The 19,197-nt window shown below is 44.0% G+C and overlaps 1 protein-coding gene across 2 annotated transcripts in view; it reads left to right on the forward strand.

Annotated features, from left to right (window-relative positions):
• The window catches only part of IL17RD (interleukin 17 receptor D), a 69,640-nt gene extending 50,901 nt beyond the window's left edge, over window positions 1-18,739 (forward strand). Inside the window, exons 6-13 of one of the 2 annotated variants that reach the window (XM_072720684.1) lie at window positions 1,608-1,652; window positions 1,746-1,897; window positions 2,959-3,024; window positions 4,947-5,001; window positions 5,963-6,073; window positions 7,305-7,489; window positions 10,552-11,491; window positions 12,261-18,739. In XM_072720684.1, the coding sequence (XP_072576785.1) occupies window positions 1,608-1,652; window positions 1,746-1,897; window positions 2,959-3,024; window positions 4,947-5,001; window positions 5,963-6,073; window positions 7,305-7,489; window positions 10,552-11,491; window positions 12,261-12,373 (1,667 nt within the window). In that variant the 3' untranslated portion in view covers window positions 12,374-18,739. The remainder of the gene's footprint in view (window positions 1-1,607; window positions 1,653-1,745; window positions 1,898-2,958; window positions 3,025-4,946; window positions 5,002-5,962; window positions 6,074-7,304; window positions 7,490-10,551; window positions 11,492-12,260) is intronic. The other variant, XM_072720685.1, reaches the window with a different exon arrangement.
• The last annotated feature ends 458 nt before the right edge of the window (window positions 18,740-19,197 follow it).

Here is a 19,197-nt window from a genome sequence, read left to right on the forward strand (position 1 = left end):
AATCACTGCTTTCAGATTTGGTTGCCCAGGCATCCTGAAGCCTGTAGCCATTCCCTCTTGCCTTCCTGGTCAGGCTTTCTGTCTGGCTTTCCAAGCCCCCAATGTTCAGCTGGCAGTCCAAATTGCCAGCACTTCTATGTGGTCTGATTGCTGGCCTCATCCTCCTCTATGATGTTTTTGTTCTCAACTCTATAACTCATACTCTGTTTTCTTTTTTTTTTCTTTTAATTGTATTAAAAGAAATGCAGTAAAGTTATAAAGTCTCATTTTCTTAAATAAAACATTATTTCATAAGGCAAAGATTATGTACATTCGACATCTCAATGCCTTACCTGTAACCAATGAGAGGATTCAAATATGTTTATGAAAAGCTCACCTTTGGGGATCCCTGGGTGGCGCAGCGGTTTGGCGCCTGCCTTTGGCCCAGGGCGCGATCCTGGAGACCCGGGATCGAATCCCACGTCGGGCTCCCGGTGCATGGAGCCAGCTTCTCCCTCTGCCTGTGTGTCTCTGCCTCTCTCTCTCTCTCTCTGTATGACTATCATAAATAAATAATAAAATTTAAAAAAAAGAAAAAAGAAAAGCTCACCTTTGTCAGAACTAGTGTAATTTTTAAAAAAAAAGATTTTATTTATTTATTCATCACACACACACACACACACACACACACACACACACACAGGCAGAGGGAGAAGCAGGCTCCATGCAGGGAGACTGATATGGGACTCCATCCCAGTACTCCAGGAACACGCCCTGAACCAAAGGCAGATGCTCAACTGCTAAGCTATCGAGGCATCCTAGAACTAGTGTAATTTAAGATTAATTTTTTCCTATCAAAATCAATGTGTCTGTTTGGGGGTGAGGCAGAGGTGGGAGATACGTTTATCACCATTTCAGTGCACTATGATCTTGATGCTGTCTTTGGTTTTCTTGGTGTTGTAGGAACATTTGCCAGAATGTTCTCCCTGGGTGAGCAGCATTGGCATATTGGACTAGCTGTTTGGCCTCTCTCGTCATTTTTTTTTTTTTTTAATCACATTTAAGCCCTGCTTCAAAGCCCTGTTGGCTTTGGTGCCTAGTGTTCAGTTTTGGTGCTACTACTTAGTAGATGTCTCGATGCCATTTTTTGACTCTCTTAGAGGATTTTAAAGTAGAATGCTAGCAAAGTTTATAATAACCCTAAGATAGTTCCAGAATCACTCCAAAGTTCTCTTGTGCCTAAACACCTGTACGGTAGAGCAGGGCCTGGTTTTATTTCCGTTTACAGTTAAACCGGAACCTCCATGTGGCAGTAGCCTGAACACAGTCCTGCTGGCCTTGGCTGCTGGCCCTAAAACTATGTAATGCTTGACAAGCTTTAAAAGTCTGGGTGACTTTACACTCTTTTCATTTATTTGGCATAAAATGAACTGCATTAATATTTTTACATTGTACAATTTAAATTTTCATAAGATATAACTATGCTGTACTGGAAATCATTGCTGAATCGATGTATTTTATACTTTTTCCAACACTATCCGGAACCGTATATTTCTATTTTATTGAATTATTGGATGAGGAAAATGTCAAATTGTATTAAAACTAAAAATATGCATCTTTCTTAATAGCCTGCGACCTATTGTTACAGCCGGACAACCTGGCCTGTAAACCCTGTAAGTACAGCTGTTCTTGTCTTTCAAGTCTTGCCAGCACAGTGGTGCCGGGGTGGCCTCTGGGTGCTCATTCTGGGTCCTTCCTCCTCCCAGTCTGGAAGCCTCGGAACCTGAACATCACTCAGCACGGTTTGGACATGCAGGTGTCTTTTGATCACGCGCCACACACCTTTGGCTTCCGTTTCTTCTATCTTCATTATAAGCTCAAGCATGAAGGGCCTTTCAAGAGAAAGGCCTGTAAACAGGTGAGCTGCTCTCCATACATTAAGGAATACTACATGTTTAATGTGACCCCTGGGCCCCTGGAATTTGGATGATTCAATGTGAATATTAGGCTTTAGTTCAGCAGTTGGTAGATATTCCAGAATGTTATGTCTCAGGGGTGCCCTTCATGCTCTCCAGTTATCTACACTCAGCTATTCCAGTGGTGATGAAGCCTGGGAAAGGTATTATCAAGGAAATAACAGAATTAAATATTTCTAGTTCATTCTGCTCTATTTTAAACATTAATTGGATGCTTGCTGTGTGCCAGTCACCAAGCTTTATGCTCACTGAATCCTTACAACTCTGTGCAACAGAGGCTGCTGCCATCATCCCACTTTACAGATAGGGTGACCTGAGGCTCCATGATGTCACCTGGCTTGCTCAAGGCCACGCAGCTAATCAATGGAAAAAAACACATCTAGGAGCAGTCAGTGGCTTACGATCATACACATAGGCCAAAGTTAAGTAGAAACTCAGCCATCAAGTTTTTAAGCTAAAGGAGGTCAGCAAGAGGGGAAAATGTTTTGTGAAAGTGCACAGGACTGCTAGATCGCCTCTAGCAAGCACCAGGAGAGGTTTTTGGTCATAATAGCAGAACTTAGCACCTTCCTAGACGTGCTTCTGTGTTGTTGAGTTTTGCTTTCCTGCAGGCTCTCACCTCTGTCATTGACCTTCTGCTCAAGTTGAAATTATGGCACATAAAATATGCACAAACATGGGCAGGTAATTCCTTTCCTCACCCTTTCCATAAGTAAAGGGTAGTCTAACTAGCTTCTTTGTCTGCAAATGAAATAGTCCTGCTGAGGGCACCACTAAGTATAGACTCTGACGGGGTTCTCTGGGCTCTCCCGGGCCTTCTTATCAGAGTAAAGTTCAGATCATGTGTAGCAGATAAACACGGCTGCTTTCTGATCTAATTTATGTATTCTGAACATAGTCACGACTGGTGGCAGGTCTCCTTCAGCTCTGGGGGGAAAAGAGAGGTCCAGATGACCCTTATCCAGGAAGTGAGTTTTAAAAGTGTTGTTTTGTTTCTTTGCAGGAGCAAAATACAGAGACAACCAGCTGCCTCCTTCAAAATGTTTCTCCTGGGGATTATATAATTGAGGTGTGCATAACTCAAGAAAGCCCTATTATTAATTCTACAGAATGAATCTAGTTCATGTAGAATTCCAACTGTTTACAACCCTAAAATTTCAAGCTATTGAGGGTGTGCACAGTTATCTTTTTACATGGTCCTTAATATGCTTTTTAAAAACTTTATATGTAATCAGTCTTTGATTTTTCTCAGTATTTCAAATATTTCATACAAATATTTTTATGAAACCATATAGTCCACATAACCATGATTTAAGAATTTCTATACCATATTCCTTTGTAGGGGAGGAAGAAATTCCTTCTTTCCTCCCTGGGTTCTTCCAGCTGGTTTAGGAATTAAATTGACATGAGACAGATTAAGGATTTTGAGAAAAAATCCAGAGTCTTATTGAGTACTCACAGAGGCCCAGTAATGAAATTGAAAGCCAAAGAAATTACAAAGGCAGGCACAGTTTTTATGCTTTTTGGACAAAGAGATAATAAATTTGTGAGGAATTGACAGGATAAAGAAAATGGATGTTTGGGAACTTTAATTAGTAAGGAATACCAAGTGGGATTTAGGCTGGGATAATAAGATAAAAAGTAACAAGGTTTGTTTCTATAGCTTTCTCGACATTGAAGTCCCTATCTCAAACAATAAGGATATCTGGTTTTTTTTTTTTTTTTTAAGATTTTGTTTATTTGAGAGAAAGGAGCACATGAGCTGGGAGGGAGGGGCAAAGGAAGAGGGAGAAGCAGACTCCCTGCTGAGGAGGGAGCCAGATATGGGGCTCCATCCCAGGACCTTGGGATCATGACCTGAGTTGAAGGCAGATGCTTAACTGACTGAGCCACACAGGGACCCCAAGGAGGTTCTTTTTACTTCTCGATACGGTGAGGGTATTTGTCATATGGGAGATACATTTCCTGCTTTGAGGGGGACAGAGGGAGGATCTGCTTGTCGTACTGCTTGTTTCCCCAGTAGCTTAGTTTCAAAATATTTACCAATAGGGCATTGTGCTACCTACTGGGGCCCCTACACCATTAGACTACAAAAATATGTTCTTAAAACCTTGGATTTAAAAACTTTGAGTAGTAAAACATAAAGGAAAAGTTACGCCAATTGTATCTGCCTCTATTTCTCTAGTTTTCTGCTGACATTTTTCTGTATAAATATACATGAAGTTCTAAATACCACTGCAAAAAGACAGGGGCACGTGGGTGGCTCAGTGGTTGAATGTCTGCCTTTGGCTCAGGTCATGATCCGGGGGTTCCCAGATCGAGTCCCACATTGGGCTCCCCGCGGGAAGCCTGCTTCTCCCTCTGCTTATGTCTCTGCCTCTCTCTGTGTGTCTCATGAATAAATAAACAAAATCTTAAAAAAAAAAAAAAGCAAATGGGGTGTGTGTGTGTGTATATGTGTGTGTAAATATATATATAAATATATAATTTTAGATTACTTTTCCAGTATCAAACATACTACAAAAACAGGAATAAAAGAAAAATAGAAAAGGAAATTAAAAGTTTGTCCATAGCTCTGCTATTCAGAGACCATCAACATGTCTTAACATTTTGGGAGAAACACTGGTTGTATGACTTGGTAGCGGTATGTGGTTTTGAAGTGACACACCCTCTTAAAGCATTCATGGCAGCCCAGGAAAATTAGTGGTAGGATGCCACTGTAATTGAAGATTGTTAGAATGTGGAGCTCACTCGCTGAATTCATCAGTGAATGAACAATGATGAATTCATGCAAGGTGATGAGGTGGAGAGTTTTGCGTTCATAAAGCAGAGATTTATCTGATTTAATATCCAGTCGAGGCTCATAAATGATCCTAGGCAGTAGCTGTTCTTCCTTCTGCCCCCTACTGCCCGCAGATGGAAAAATGAATGAAATTGGCTGAGATGTTATCACTTAAAAAAAATAATGATACAGCATCCTCTGTTTTGCAGCTGGTGGATGACACTAATACAACTAGAAAAGTGATGCATTATGCCTTAAAGCCAGGTATGTTTTTTTTCCTGTGTGAAATGTTGGCTCTGGACTACAGCAGACCATGCACTTTGATACTTTCTGTACTTCATAATTTGTAAAACCAAAACACATCATTTGAGCCCCTCTTTTTTTAAAAGGTGTTCCATCAGGGGTGCCTGGGTGGCTCAGTCACTTGAGTGTCCACAACTTTTGATTTCAACTCCAGTCATGATCTCAGGGGTTCGTGAGATCAAGCCCTGTGTTGGGCTCCATGCTGAGCATGGGGAGTCTGCTTGAGATTCTCTCCATCCCACTCCCACTGCCCCTCTCCCCTACTCACTCTTTAAAATAAAAAGGTATTGCATCAAAGCTAACTTTCCTTCCATCCTAATGTCAATGTCTGGGAGACCGAGGCCACTGTGGTTGGTGTGTGTCTGTGTGTAGCTGGGACTAAATAGTCACTGGTCCTTGGAAGAAAAGTGGTGGGAAGTGAGGTTTCCTAAGGCTGAATTCTCACAAGTAGTCACTGTGAATTGTATTCTACAACTCCCCCCCCCCTTTTTTAATATTTTATTTATTTATTCATGAGCGATGCAGAGGGAGAAGCAGGCTCCATGCAGGCAGCCCGATGTGGGACTCGATCCCGGGACTCCAGGGATCATGTCCTGGGCTAAACCACTGAGCCACTCAGGGATCCTATACTCTACAAACCTTTAAAAGGAATTCTTTGTAATCACCAGACCAATGCTAGAGAAATGTGGTCAAGGGGTCCTAGCACGTGTTAGGCAGCTTATGTTTAAAAAGAGGAAAAAGAGGGGTGCCTGGCTAGCTCAGTAGAGCATGTGACTCTTGACCTTGGAGTTGTGAGTTCAAGCCCCATATTTGGTGTAGAGATTACTTAAATTAAAAAATCTTAAGGAAGAAAAAAGAAAAGGAGGAATTTCTTTGAACTTGCGCTGCTTAAGTTTCAAACCTTCTCTTTGAAATTTCCCAGCACATTCCCCGTGGGCTGGGCCCATTAGGGCTGTTGCCATCACCGTGCCGCTGGTTGTCATCTCAGCATTTGCCACCCTCTTCACTGTGATGTGCCGCAAGAAGCAACAAGGTATCTCTTTGTGTGGTGTGTTCTTCCCAAGTTGGCAGGACACCAGCCAACAGAGGGAGTCAGGAGCCTTTGGCTCCCCCGGCCCCACCCCCCCCCCGCCCCCCAAATGGGCATTTGGGAGGCCACATAGGTCCTTTAGTTTCCTAGCATTGAAATACTTGGCTTTTAACCTCAGGAGCCATGAACACGAAGCCATAATCCTATTCCCAGACTCAGGATAGTAAATTTAAGAATATAGATGAAGTCTAAAAGTATGAGTAAGGGTAGAGGTAGGATGTCATTACTTATAAAAGACAGGTGTTGGGAGGGAACTTTCTGGGGAGCTTGGAAATGTTTTATATCTTGATCTGAGTGGTGGTTACATAGGTATATACTTAGATAAGAATTTACTGAGATGTACTCTTAAGACTTACGTACTTTATTTTTTTTTAAGATCTTATTTATTTATTCATGAGAGACACAGATAGAGAGGCAGAGACACAGGCAGAGGGAGAAGCAGACTCCATGCAGGGAGCCCGATGTGGGACTCGATCCTGGGTCTCCAGGATCACGCCCTGGACCGAAGGCAGTCACCAAACCGATGAGCCACCTAGGTTGACCCAAGACTTACGTACTTTATTATTTTTTTAATTTTTATTTTTTTATGATAGTCACAGAGAGAGAGAGAGAGAGAGGCAGAGACATAGGCAGAGGGAGAAGCAGGCTCCATGCACCAGGAGCCCGACGTGGGATTCAATCCCGGGTCTCCAGGATCGAGCCCTGGGCCAAAGGCAGGCACTAAACCGCTGCCACCCAGGGATCCCGACTTATGTACTTTAAAGTCATCGCTCAGCAGGGTTTGCCTTCCCTTCCTCCCTCCCTCTCTCCCTCCCTCCTCCCTTCCTTCCTTTTTTTAAAGAAGGTCAGCCCTTTTAGTGTTTAATTGGTAGATATACTTGGTTGTGAGACCAGCTTCTGGGTGCTCTCTGCTGACCAGGGTGGTCCCTTCAGTTTTCTTGGCTTACTCCAACTCAATTTCAGGTGAACAACTAATTTTGGCCGCTTGTTGCTCCCCTGGAGAAATCCGCTCTCTTATTTCCAGTGGTGACCCAGGGGCTGGGGAGGTGGGGACTGGGATCTCAGGTGTGCATATCAACTGTTGTTTCTTGAAGAGGCATTAGGTCCCGAGTCTTAGGGAACAGGATAAACCATTGGCTCGTAGGCATCAACCCTATCTTCTTTTCCAATTTAGAAAATATATATTCACATTTAGATGAAGAGAGTTCTGAGTCTTCCTCGTACACCACGGCACTCCCCCGAGAGAGGCTCCGGCCACGGCCAAAGGTCTTCCTCTGCTATTCCAGTAAAGATGGCCAGAATCACATGAATGTTGTCCGGTGTTTTGCCTACTTCCTGCAGGACTTCTGCGGCTGTGAGGTGAGCAATCTGAAGTCTCTTCTCTTCCCCTGGGTAGGACATGTGCTCCCATGCTCTCCCTTCTATCTCCTTCCCTACAGGCCTCTTTGGGTGACACCTAGGACCTTGCTTCCTTCCAAATTTGGGTCAGCCTCACACTCCTCCCTCAGTCTGCCCTACCTATCACTACCATAGCACTAAATGTTTCCTAATACTTAGTCCTAACCCTGACACACTCCTGCTCAAAAGCCTTTAGTGGCATCTAACTGGTAGGAAGTTTTATAAACATCAAGGAGATCGTAGACAGCCCGGGTGGCTCAGCGGTTTAGTGCTGCCTTCAACCCAGGGAGTGATCCTGGAGACCTGGGATCGAGTCCCACATCAGGCTCCCTGCATAGACCCTGCTTCTCCCTCTGCCTGTGTCTCTGCCTGTGTCTCTGTCTCTCATGAATAAATAAATAAAATCTTAAAAAAAAAAAAAAGATTGTACAGTTGCCTGGAAGGAAATGGCATATCCACTGAGAACATGTAACAGGAGTAGGGGGACCTGGTGAGACACCTGGTGAGCCTTGACCGGCCAAAGAGAGGATGGAAGATAAAACAGCAGGCTTAGACAATTCTTTGGAGTAGTTTTGCTGAGAAGGGAGAATAATAATATGTCAAGTACTCAAATGGTCAGCTCTGGTTTCTTGACTGTCTCTTGAGTTAAAGCTATTAATATGTAGCTTTTCTATAATGTGATAGTGCTAATTTTCAGGTGAAGTGAAATTTGAAGCTGTCATGGAAGGCACACTCTGTTTCTTACCAATGCAAGAACTGTACAATAGCTGTGTAATTAAAGTTATTTGTACTTTGATTACTGCCCACTGGTGGGTGTCTTAGTGTCTCCATGTGGCAAGGCTGCCCCCTAGTGTCAATAATACCTATTTACAAGCTGAAGCTAGGGAGATGCACAGATCCAAACTGCAAACTCCAGCTGGTGCAACACAGTCTTCAGACACGGACAACCCATGGGCTCTGCTTTGTAACTAACTAGCCTCAGGGTGGAAGTGTCTTCCAATTATGAGTGTAATACTTACTGTAGAAAATTTGGAAACAAAGATGACCAAAAAAAATGGCCTATAATCTCAACCTAGAGAAAGAGGAACACAGTTAATATCTGGTCTGTTTGCTTCCAATTTCTTTCTTCACAGATGAACTCATGCATACAGTTTTGCATTTAGGGTAGATTAGAATAATTTTCCTGTCTTTTCATTTAATAACTTTACACTACTGAAAGTTTTATGTAAACTGCAATTGTATTTTATTTTGTAAAGTTTTTATTTAAATTCCTATTAGTTAACATACAGTGTAGTATTATTTTCAGGTATATGATATTCAGCACTTCCATATATCACCCAGTGCTCATCCCAATGAATCCCCATTCCGCATTTCTCCTATCTTCCCACCTTCTCCCTTCTACTAACCCTCAGTTTGTTCTCTATAGTTAAGAGTCTGTTTCTTGGTTTGCTGCTCTCTTTTTCCCCTTTAGGATTCTTTGGCTTCTTAAATTCCACATACAAAGGAAATAATATCATGTTTGTCTTTTTTCGACTTATTTTGTTTAGCATGATACTTTCTAGTTCCATCCATGTACTTGCAAATGACAAGATTTTATTATTTTTGGTAGCTGAATAATACTCCATTATATCTATATGCATACTACATCTTTATCCATGCATCAGTCGATGAACATTTGGGCTCTTCCCCTAATTTGGCCATTGTTGATAATGCTGCTATAAATATCAGGGTGCATATATCCTTTCAAATTAGTATTTTTATATTCTTTGGGTAAAGATCTAGTGCAATTGTTAGATTGTAGAGTAGTTCTATTTTTAACTTTTTGAGGAATTTCCATAGTGTTTTCCAGAGTGGCTGCACCATGCAATTTTAAACAGCCACGTGATCCATCATATCAACTCTCTATAATTGAGTTATTTCAAATTGCTAAACATCTCAGTAGTTCAATTTTGCCTCATTTCTGATGACTTTGCAGGGATAGAAGCCTGGAAATGGAATTGCTGTATCAAAGATGGGAACATTTAAAAAATGTTTGGTATATACTTCCAGTTAGCTTTTAGAATGTATAATGCAAGGGAATGTAAAGCAATTCAGGATTATTTTCAGCAAGTGAGTGGATGTTGAACTGTGTTCCTTAGAGCCAAAGAAGAAGACAAAGTCATTTCAGAGCCCCCTTCCCCATTAGAGACTGTGGCTCTCATTCAGGCATATAGCCACTGAGGATTAGTTTCTGAACTACAGAAAGAAAGAGGCTGGTAAAACTGCCAAGAGACATTTTTAGCAGAATCAGATGAAAATGGTCTAAGAAGGTGAAGCCCTCTGAGGGGCACATGCATGCCTGGTTTTCTCTCCTTTCTTGGTGCCTCTCCCTCTCACCCCCTCCCAGAATCTCCTTTGGATGGAAGACCTTATATGGATATGACACCCCATAGACTGCTTATGAAGTCATGGTGGGAGGTGCCACGTCACTCACAAATGAGTTAACCAGAGTGGCTGTCCTCTTTGTTCCACATGCTCTCTGGATGTGAGTCCACCAGCCTTGTGGGCAAGTCTGGCATGCAGACCTGAGCCTCTTTCCTGCCTGCTTTGGAGTCCTGCACCCAGTTTCATCCATCATCACCTTCCATCACCATGCAGCTCCACTCATCACACAGACTGACTGACCCCAGTGTGCTCATTGTCTGTGGTCACTAGCACAGAGTCCCTCGAAGGCCTCACTTGTGATATGTGACTTTGGCAGGTTGCTAGAAGCTCTGTGTGTCCATCTTCTCCCTGGTGGGGTGAGATCAGGAATGGCTCTGTGTCAGGCAGAAGCAAGGGCACGATGCCGGAGTCCTGGCATATGACTGTCACCCGTAGAACGTTAGCTATTCTGGGACCCCGGCACCCCGGAGCCTGCACACAGCTGTGCCGCTAATACGTAAAGGATGGATAATGTGACCCTCTTGTAACACTCTTGTTTTTGTTACCTGAGTCTCCTCTCCAGGCTGTATAGGTGAGTGAGGCCCATGTTCTCTTTCCAGGTGGCTCTGGACCTGTGGGAGGACTTCAGCCTGTGCAGAGAAGGGCAGAGAGAATGGGTCATCCAGAAGATCCACGAGTCACAGTTCATCATCGTGGTGTGTTCCAAAGGCATGAAGTACTTTGTGGACAAGAAGAACTACAAGCACAGAGGCGGAGGCCGGGGCTCGGGAAAGGGTGAGCTCTTCTTGGTGGCTGTGTCGGCCATCGCAGAAAAGCTGCGCCAGGCCAAGCAGAGCTCCTCAGGCCAGCTCAGCAAGTTCATCACCGTTTACTTTGATTACTCATGCGAGGGAGACGTTCCCGGCGTCCTGGACCTGAGCACTAAGTACAAGCTCATGGACAACCTTCCCCAGCTCTGTTCCCACCTGCACTCCCGAGACCACGGCCTTCCGGAGTCGGGGCCGCACCCCGGGCAGGTGAGCAGAAGGAACTACTTTCGGAGCAAGTCGGGCCGCTCCCTTTACGTGGCCATTTGCAACATGCACCAGTTCATCGATGAGGAGCCCGACTGGTTTGAGAAGCAGTTCGTTCCCCTCCGCCCTCCCCCCCTCCACTCCCGAGAGCCGGTGCTGGAGAAGTTTGACTCGGGCTTGGTGTTAAATGACGTCGTGTGCAAACCAGGGCCCGACAGCAGCGATTTCTGCCTCAAGGCTGAGGCTGTGGCCCCTGGGGCGCAGGCCGACTCGCCCTCCGAGGGCCCGCACTTGGGCCTGGACCAAGACACGGAGGTGGGGCCCGGGCCCGGCGGGGGCTCGGTCCTGCGGCCCCTGCTGCACGCCGTGAAAGCCCCTGGCCCCTCGGACATGCCTCGGGACTCGGGCATCTACGACTCGTCCGTGCCCTCCTCGGAGCTGTCCCTGCCCTTAATGGAAGGACTCTCGGCAGACCACACAGAGACATCTTCGCTGACAGAGAGCGTGTCGTCCTCCTCTGGCCTGGGTAAGGTGCAGGGGGAGCCAAGAATGCCTTTGGGTTGGGTTCCTGATGCAGGCCACAGCCTTTGTCTCTAGTTCCCAAATCCATGAGACTGTCTCTCTACTTTTGCTGCACGCTTACTGGCACTGAATCCTTATGGGAGGTTACAGACTCCATTGATAGTCTCGATTTATTCCAGGCAATGGGAATGTTCCCATGTGTGAACTGCTGGAATACTGAGGCTCAGTTATGGTGAGCGGCCCAGTCCCTGCAGGAGGTGTTATGAAACATACGGTGTGTGCATTATATCACCTTCCTGAACTCTGCAGGCCTCTGGCAGGCACCAATAGGCGGCTTGCCCCAAGGATATTGGTTGGGGGGGGTGGGTTCTGTGGACTTTTATCTTTGCTGGGATTTGTAGTGTTCACCATCCCTCACCTATGCCAGTGGCTTAAAAGCCACATCTTTTAATAATCTTGGGATTGGTGGACACAGTGTTTGCTCCATCAAAGCTCAGCACAGGGCCAAGTGGGAGGGCTCTGAAGGAGAGTTCTGTCTCCCCAGGGAGCACCAGCAGGATGCCACCTGGGGCTTCTCCTTACAGTGTCTATGGCTAGCTGGAGTCATGCATGAAAACCCTTGGCCCTCAACTAAGGGAACCTGCCAACAGGTTGACAGTGGCCTGTCCTGAGTTGGTTGGTAGGCCTGCCTCACTTGTAAAGCCAGATTCAACCCCATTTACGCCCCAGTGAAGTACAATGACGTGTGGCTCTGCCCTGTTTTCTTTCCTTAGGTGAGGAGGATCCTCCTGCCTTCCCTTCCAAGCTTCTCACATCTGGGGTATGCAAAGCAGAGCCTGGTTGCTGCAGCTACACTGGTGAACTCCATGCGGTCGCCCCTTTGTAACAAAATGGAAGAGTCTAAGCATTGCCACTTTAGCTGCCGCCTCTCTCTGGTCCCCCAGCTCTTCTCTCTGGTTGCGCAGTCCACTTGGAGCTGAGGTCTCCTGCAAGGATACTTGGAGTGAAATTTGGGCCAGTACTTGCTCTCCTTGTCCCATCCCTCTACCTGATATCTTGGCAGAGTCTCCAACTTTCTAAAACTGTATGGATCTCTGAAAGGCATATCCATAAGGTCAGACCTTGGATTAGAGCCAATTCTGGGAGGTAGGAGGATATATGCACAGAGAAACAGCAACGTACCTGCACTGATTATTCAGATTGTATTTATCTCTCCAAACTTTGCCTGTTTGCTGTTGGCTACTTTGATTTGAAATGCTTTGTGGAAGAAGCACTTTTAGCACCATTATAGCCACAGAAGTCAAGTGCCAGTATATCTGGAATCCATGTTGTTACAGATGATGATCTTGTCTGGTTTTGGTATAGAATTTACAGTACTACGGATGTTAAAAAAAAAGCTGAGTCGAAGGTCGAGAAAGTAACTGACTATACTATCACCTTTCATGAAATAAGTCTCTATGTACTAGTGGTGCCATAGCTGGCTGAGGTGGGGGCTGCAGGGTCAGGCTTACCATGCTGACAGTTTTTTTCTGACATGGGCTGGTCATTGCACAGAAAGCACCATAACTCAGGACACAGGACCACCTCTTGGTTTGAGTAGGCATCATGTGGGGCCCAGATCTGCATGCCAAGTTTCCTTGGGTTCCATTTACTATGCAGTATCTCAGATGTTGCTGCCTGGAAGTTTATTTTTAAAAGACTAATACCCAACTGAGCTGTATTACTGGAAGCTGGAGTCCATGCTTCAGTTGGCTGCTGATCTAAAGCTGTGTCCAGAATATTAGGGATCAGAATCAATTGAAATATGGCAGTGTGTGCAGGTGGCAGCCACTTAATCTGCTGAACTGGTTTCGTCTAATGAGAAGTCTCATTTTAAGATGGTGAGGAGAGATCTGTCACAAAGATGAGTGTGCGCTTCTAATACCGTCTGAAGAAGACATGAGACCTGAAATCATTGAATTCTTGAATCTTAAAGTACTCCCTCCCAACAACCCAGCCTGTGAATCATGTTTCACTTCGTGTTTCTGTTGTACTTACCCAATGAAAGATTTGTCTCTTGTGCTCTATCCTACCAAAAATAGCTGTCTAGAGCTTAGAAGGAAAATATTTGCTTTAAAAAAGGAAAAGTAAATGTTCTGTTTCTATGAATGATGATTCTACAGAATTTGTTTCCAAAGGAAAAATAGTTGTTCAAATCTTGTTTGTTTATTAGCATGTAGGTAAGGATACCTTGGTCTTCCCTGTGAAAAGCCTTCTTCCCATGTCCTTGAGGGGTTGTGAGGATCTTTCTCCATGTTTTTCATGGGTGTTGCTGGATTTTGGCACTCTGCTTTTACTCAGCATTCACACAGGGGACCTTGGGTTTCACTCCTCTAGCAGATAGGACCAATATGAAGGGAGATGAGAAACCTCTCAAGGAGGGGTGGGAGGTGAAATGGGGCATGACTTTTCCACCGAAGCACGTGCTTGGCAGGTGGGGAAGGGAAGGTTTGCAGCCTTGCTGGAAAGAAGAGGTTTGTGTGTATTTTTGATGCAAATGCCATACTCCATGTTCTGTAAAGGCAGCTGACGGCCTTGGGAGAAGAACGTGCTTGTCTGTTCTACCGGCATCGAATTTCCTGCAGCTGCTCTGAAGGGGAGACAAGTGAGCTGCAGAACCGTCTCCCCCATAAAGCCAGGCATCTTGTTGGAGAAGAGATGTTCCATGTCACCGTGGAATCTGGGACAAGTGCAGAGCTCCTGCCCATGTGTGACTGTCCTGCCATTCCGTCATCAGGATAAGTTCTGCAAGGGAGATTGGTCAGTCCAAACTTGCCAACATGAAAATTCACTTTGGAACATTATCAGGAAGATTGAGGCCAAGAAATGATGCATGCTCCAAAGTAACCATGAGGAGCTACTTTTAGGATATTCAACTTTGCACATAAAATGAAGCATCTCTGAGAAAGTGACCCCAGGAACAGCATGGAGGGGTGCCAGGTGGGGCAGGGAGCATCAGCTGAGCTCCATGATCATGGGCAGGGAGCTTGCTAAATGAACTTAACTTCTTATGAAAATGCAAGGGAAAAATATGCTAGACCAAAAATCAGGTAAAATTCTAGTTTGGATTTAGGGTTTAGATGGTTATTTTCAAGTACTAATTTTTTATGTTCAACACAATTCTAACATACCGAGTAGCAAAACCATAGTGTGAAGGCCTAAGTCAGACTAAGTTGAGATGTTCCAACTTTGTGGTTTTGCTTTATTAGCTTCAGTTTTTTGTTTTTTTTTTTTAAACCCTCCGATCTCGTGCTGGGAATGAGAACAGTTGCCTTGTAGATTAAGGCAAAACATCTGTTTTAAGCAAAGCTGCATTCTTTGACTGATACTGTCCTGGGTAATGGAAATGCTAAGACAGAATTCAGATAAAACTTCTGCCAAATTGCAGGCTTTTAGAAATTTTAGAAACAATAATTAGAATATAGGGATGACCTCAATGAAAAGCTAAGAGGCTTGTGTAGCTAAGTTAGCTGGTGTCCTCTGCGCAGGAGACCAGAGGTAGATGCAAGGAGCCAGGTAAGCAGATCTCGAAGGTAGTTGAAGGTAGGGAGCTAGTCGTTCATCTTAACTCACCAGTGCCCTACAGAAAGGACTTAGCATTTGACATAGCTTTGCAGAGTGGGGAGGGATCAGAGAGGCAGAAGCCTGGGTAAAGGTGTGCTTTTCTCCCAGGAATTGGCTACAAGCAACCAGAACTTACCCGGACAGACCTGGCCCAGCCACATAGTAGGGGCAGAGTGTCCTCCAGAGGGCCAAATCCTGGGCCTTTTGAGGCACATTGATCTTCAGAAAGAATCTGAAGTCATTCAGGTTCAGGCCCAGGTATTCAGGTTGGGCGACCCAGCCAGGTAATAGCATTTTGAGCCAAAAAAATGAGACAGGGCCTTAAAATCATGAGACATGTTTTGATTGACACATGAGTAATAATTGAAGACAGTCCCAGAGCACAAGTTCACAAAGTGTCTTTAGCAACTATGACATCATTGGAATCAACGCATAATAATTTCAGTGTATATAAGTTGTATGTTAGAGTTCAGTCTTGCTACTTCATAGCTGCAAATGTCTTTTTTTTTTCTTTTTTTGAACCAACCCCTAATCTCAGGTTCCCTGATTTAAGCACAAATAAACAGGAAGACTGTCCCTTCAAAAATGTCGAGTTACTTGATTTTTGGAACTTTTCCTTTCTTCAGACTTAGGCATCTTTTAGAAGAAAAAAAAGAAGGAAAAAAAAAACCCTATTTTATTCCTGGAGAAGAAATGATACACCCTCTTCTTAAAGAAAACCCTGTAGTCCCCAGTAGCCTCAGCACTAATTTGGCTCTCTTAGAGGGGAGAATTATTCTTTGTGTCCTTATTGGAAAGAGGTAGACAGTACCAATGTGAAAGTTATTAGCCTTTTCTGTTTTAAATTGTTTGTGAAGACTGCTGCTCTTACTTAGCAGATGCTATGCCTTCGAGGGTAGCCAGTGCAGCAGGCCAGGAATAATGATAAATAAGGTGTGGTGATAAATGGCAATGACCTACCTTCTCAGTGTCAGAGAGGCCATAGGGCATGGCGAGGACTGTGGCAAACTGAAGTGCTTCCTGTCCCACCTCTAGGAAGGCAGCTATTCCGGTCAGTTGTGGCCATGTGGTACTTACTGATTTTCCCATTTTTCAAGAGAAGCTGAGAATCTGGATTCTTTTTTTTTTTTTTTTTTTTAGGTAGACTCCATGCCAGTGTGGAGTCCAATATAGGGCTTGAACTCATGGTTTCAAGATCAAGACCTGACCTAATATCAAGAGTCAGATGCTTAACCCAACTGAGCCAGACACCCAGGCACCCCGAGAATCTGGGTTTTTATGTGAAAAATTATAATTTTTTTTTAGAGTGTTGGCAGCTAAATAATTTTTTTTTTCAATTCAGGCTCAACACCTGAGCAGGCCTGATTTGTCCCCTAGCTGCCAGTTTGCCACCTCTGCCTTGTAAGATTTGAAATGAAAAGCATTCATGGTGATTACAGATGTCTGGTATCACCAGAAAATGCTCTCTCACTAAATGCAGCTGATGGCTAGATTGCTTTTTCCCGAACTTGCTCCCCCAAAGAAGTCTGATAGGATTGTGAATGTATTTGAAATATTTTGATTGCTTCTTTACATTTCATGGTGCCTTAAGAGAAAGGCAAGTCAGTTACTAATTTCAAAATCAGATTTATGTTCTCCAATTTTAAAAACACTTGGAACAATTTTCACTTAAACTCCACAATCTAAAGGACCTATTTATAGCTTTAGTTCTTGGCTTAATAATTCTTTAAATGATGTGCAATTCTGAATTTAGGCCAAGGCTTAATGAGAAAAGCAGGGATTGTGGGGAGTGGGGCAAGGAATCCCAAGTGTCCACTAGAGCCAGGTATTTGCATTGTCTTCTGTTTTAAATGATCTGTGAATTGACTCTGTTTTGGAGATGTGAAACAGTATATGGAGAAAAGCTTTTCCTGATACTGAGAGATCAGTTAGGAGTCCTCATGGGGTGTTGGGTCATCCTTTCTATGTCACCTCCTTTCCAGGCTCAGGGTGGAAATAAACAAAAGGAAGTCTGACTGTAAGCCAATAGCTTGGATTCCAATTTCAGAGTTTTGGAGCTGGGAGAAAGTTTGGATCATCTAGCATGTTTCCCCGCTCTGGTGTCAGCCAGGGCTGAGCCTGAATTATTTCAGACATATGGCTATGGATGGGATTCTGGATTTTCAGTGAGGGAAATTCAGTAACCTACCCTGCTGATCAGATAGTTCTTTGTACGTCTTACAGAAATTCAAACCAGCTTTCTTTTGTTCTGCATGTAGTGGAAAAAGAACAGCTGGTTACCTTCCGTGTATTTGGAAACCACAGTGAAGTCATCCCCCTGGTAAATAATCCCACCTACTTAAACCATTCTTCATAGCTCTTGTTTTGCAAGGGCTTGATAATTTTCACTGCTCTTCTGTGTCTCAGCTTCATGCTCCGTTTGGTTGTGCAAACAGAACATGGTGCCTTATTCACATTGGTGCCTTGTGGAGGCCAAGCTCTGGATGGGGATTATAGGGAAATCCTCATGTGCCTGGCTTCTCTTACTATTTAAAACTATAATGGCACTTTTAAGAAGTGGTATATTGCCTATATTAATTCTGAGGATTACTTGGTTGCCACATCCATCCCCCTTCCCAGCAATAGCCTGTTATGTTTTTCCCCTGCTCCTGTGGTCAGATACTTGGTGCTTATTCCTGAGCTTCTTCAAGATACTCTTCAAGACTAGCTCTTACCATCTGAGTGGCAGCTACCCCTCCCTCACAATTTTGGATTCTATTTTTACGTATCTCTAAACATCACCTTTAATTCATGACTCACAATATTATGAAATGGTTTGGACTTCGGTTTAGCCCCTGGTGAGATACAGAGCAGTTGCTAAGAACTGATTTGCAAAGAGAGTGAGGGAGGACCTCCTGGGGAATTTTGGCCAATTGTCTTCCCTCCTGTTCTTTGGTTTCTCCCTGAAATTCATCTGGGACCACAGACTCTTCAAGAGCTTTCCTGTGTTCTGAAGTCATGATTCCAACTCTGGCTAGAGTCATGGCTCTGAATGGACTCAACACTGTGTTTTCCCCAGTCAGAAGTCTGACAAGAGCAAACCAATTATGATCGTGTCTGATGTTTATGTCAAGTAAAATTTCAGTCGAGAAGATTCAAAGAACCATACTCCTGTTTGTACACGATGTAGACAAAGTTGCCTGCTCCATCCATTAGATGAAAAAACTACCATCGGGTCACACTCATGTGTAACTGTTATTTAAAAGTTTCATTTTTTTCCTCAAGAAAAAACATGGTGAGTCTGGACAGAGCAAAAACTTTTGTAAAAACCACATGTGTTCATTTAGAGATTAGGTAACTTCTATTTTCACTTTTTTTTTACTACAGAAGCTCCCTGTACTACGTTCTGGGGGAAAAGCCTGTGGAACATGAACATGGTGGTTGTTGTCATTGTCTTTGTTTCTTCTTTAAGATTGTCATTGGTGGGGTTTGGTGGAATAGTGAGCACTGACAGACTGTAGCAGTGTGCTATATTTTTACATTGAAAACAGTGTCTTATTTGATTTGTACATAACTGTAAATAGGTGGCAGTAGGTCACAGCTGACAATTGCAAAATGTTGTTTTTGTACCTTAGAATTTCTGCACCGAATAAAATGTTTTAAGATTGCAGTGGTTCATTGTTCTACATCTTTCCTGTTTGCTGAGGAGCTGGGTTCCTAGCACAGTTTTCTGAGGGCTCTGCCTCTGAAATGGAGAGATTATCCAGGGTGAGGAGGAGAGGGTGGCCAGTAGGTCTTGCACATGAAATCTGCTGCCTTGACCATTTACTTTGCCTTCTGGCGGCCAGGAGTGTATTGCCTGTGTGGAGTCAGGAGCAGGGATATTCATGTCAAGGAGAAATTTGACTGTCATAACAAATAGACCTTTTCAGAAATTTGAAAAAGAGGAATGCCCAGGTGGCTCAGTTGGTTGAGCATCTGACTCGGTTTTGGCTCAGGTGGTGATCTTAGGGTCCTGGGATCGAGCCCCATGTCGGGCTTCCTGCTCAGCGGGGAGTCTACTTCTCCCTCTCCCTCTGCCCCTTCTCCTGATCGCTCTCTGTCAAGTAAATAAAATCTTTAAAAAAA

The sequence above is a fragment of the Vulpes vulpes genome, chromosome 9, assembly GCF_048418805.1.
Source record: "Vulpes vulpes isolate BD-2025 chromosome 9, VulVul3, whole genome shotgun sequence".
Taxonomy (NCBI): domain Eukaryota; kingdom Metazoa; phylum Chordata; class Mammalia; order Carnivora; family Canidae; genus Vulpes; species Vulpes vulpes.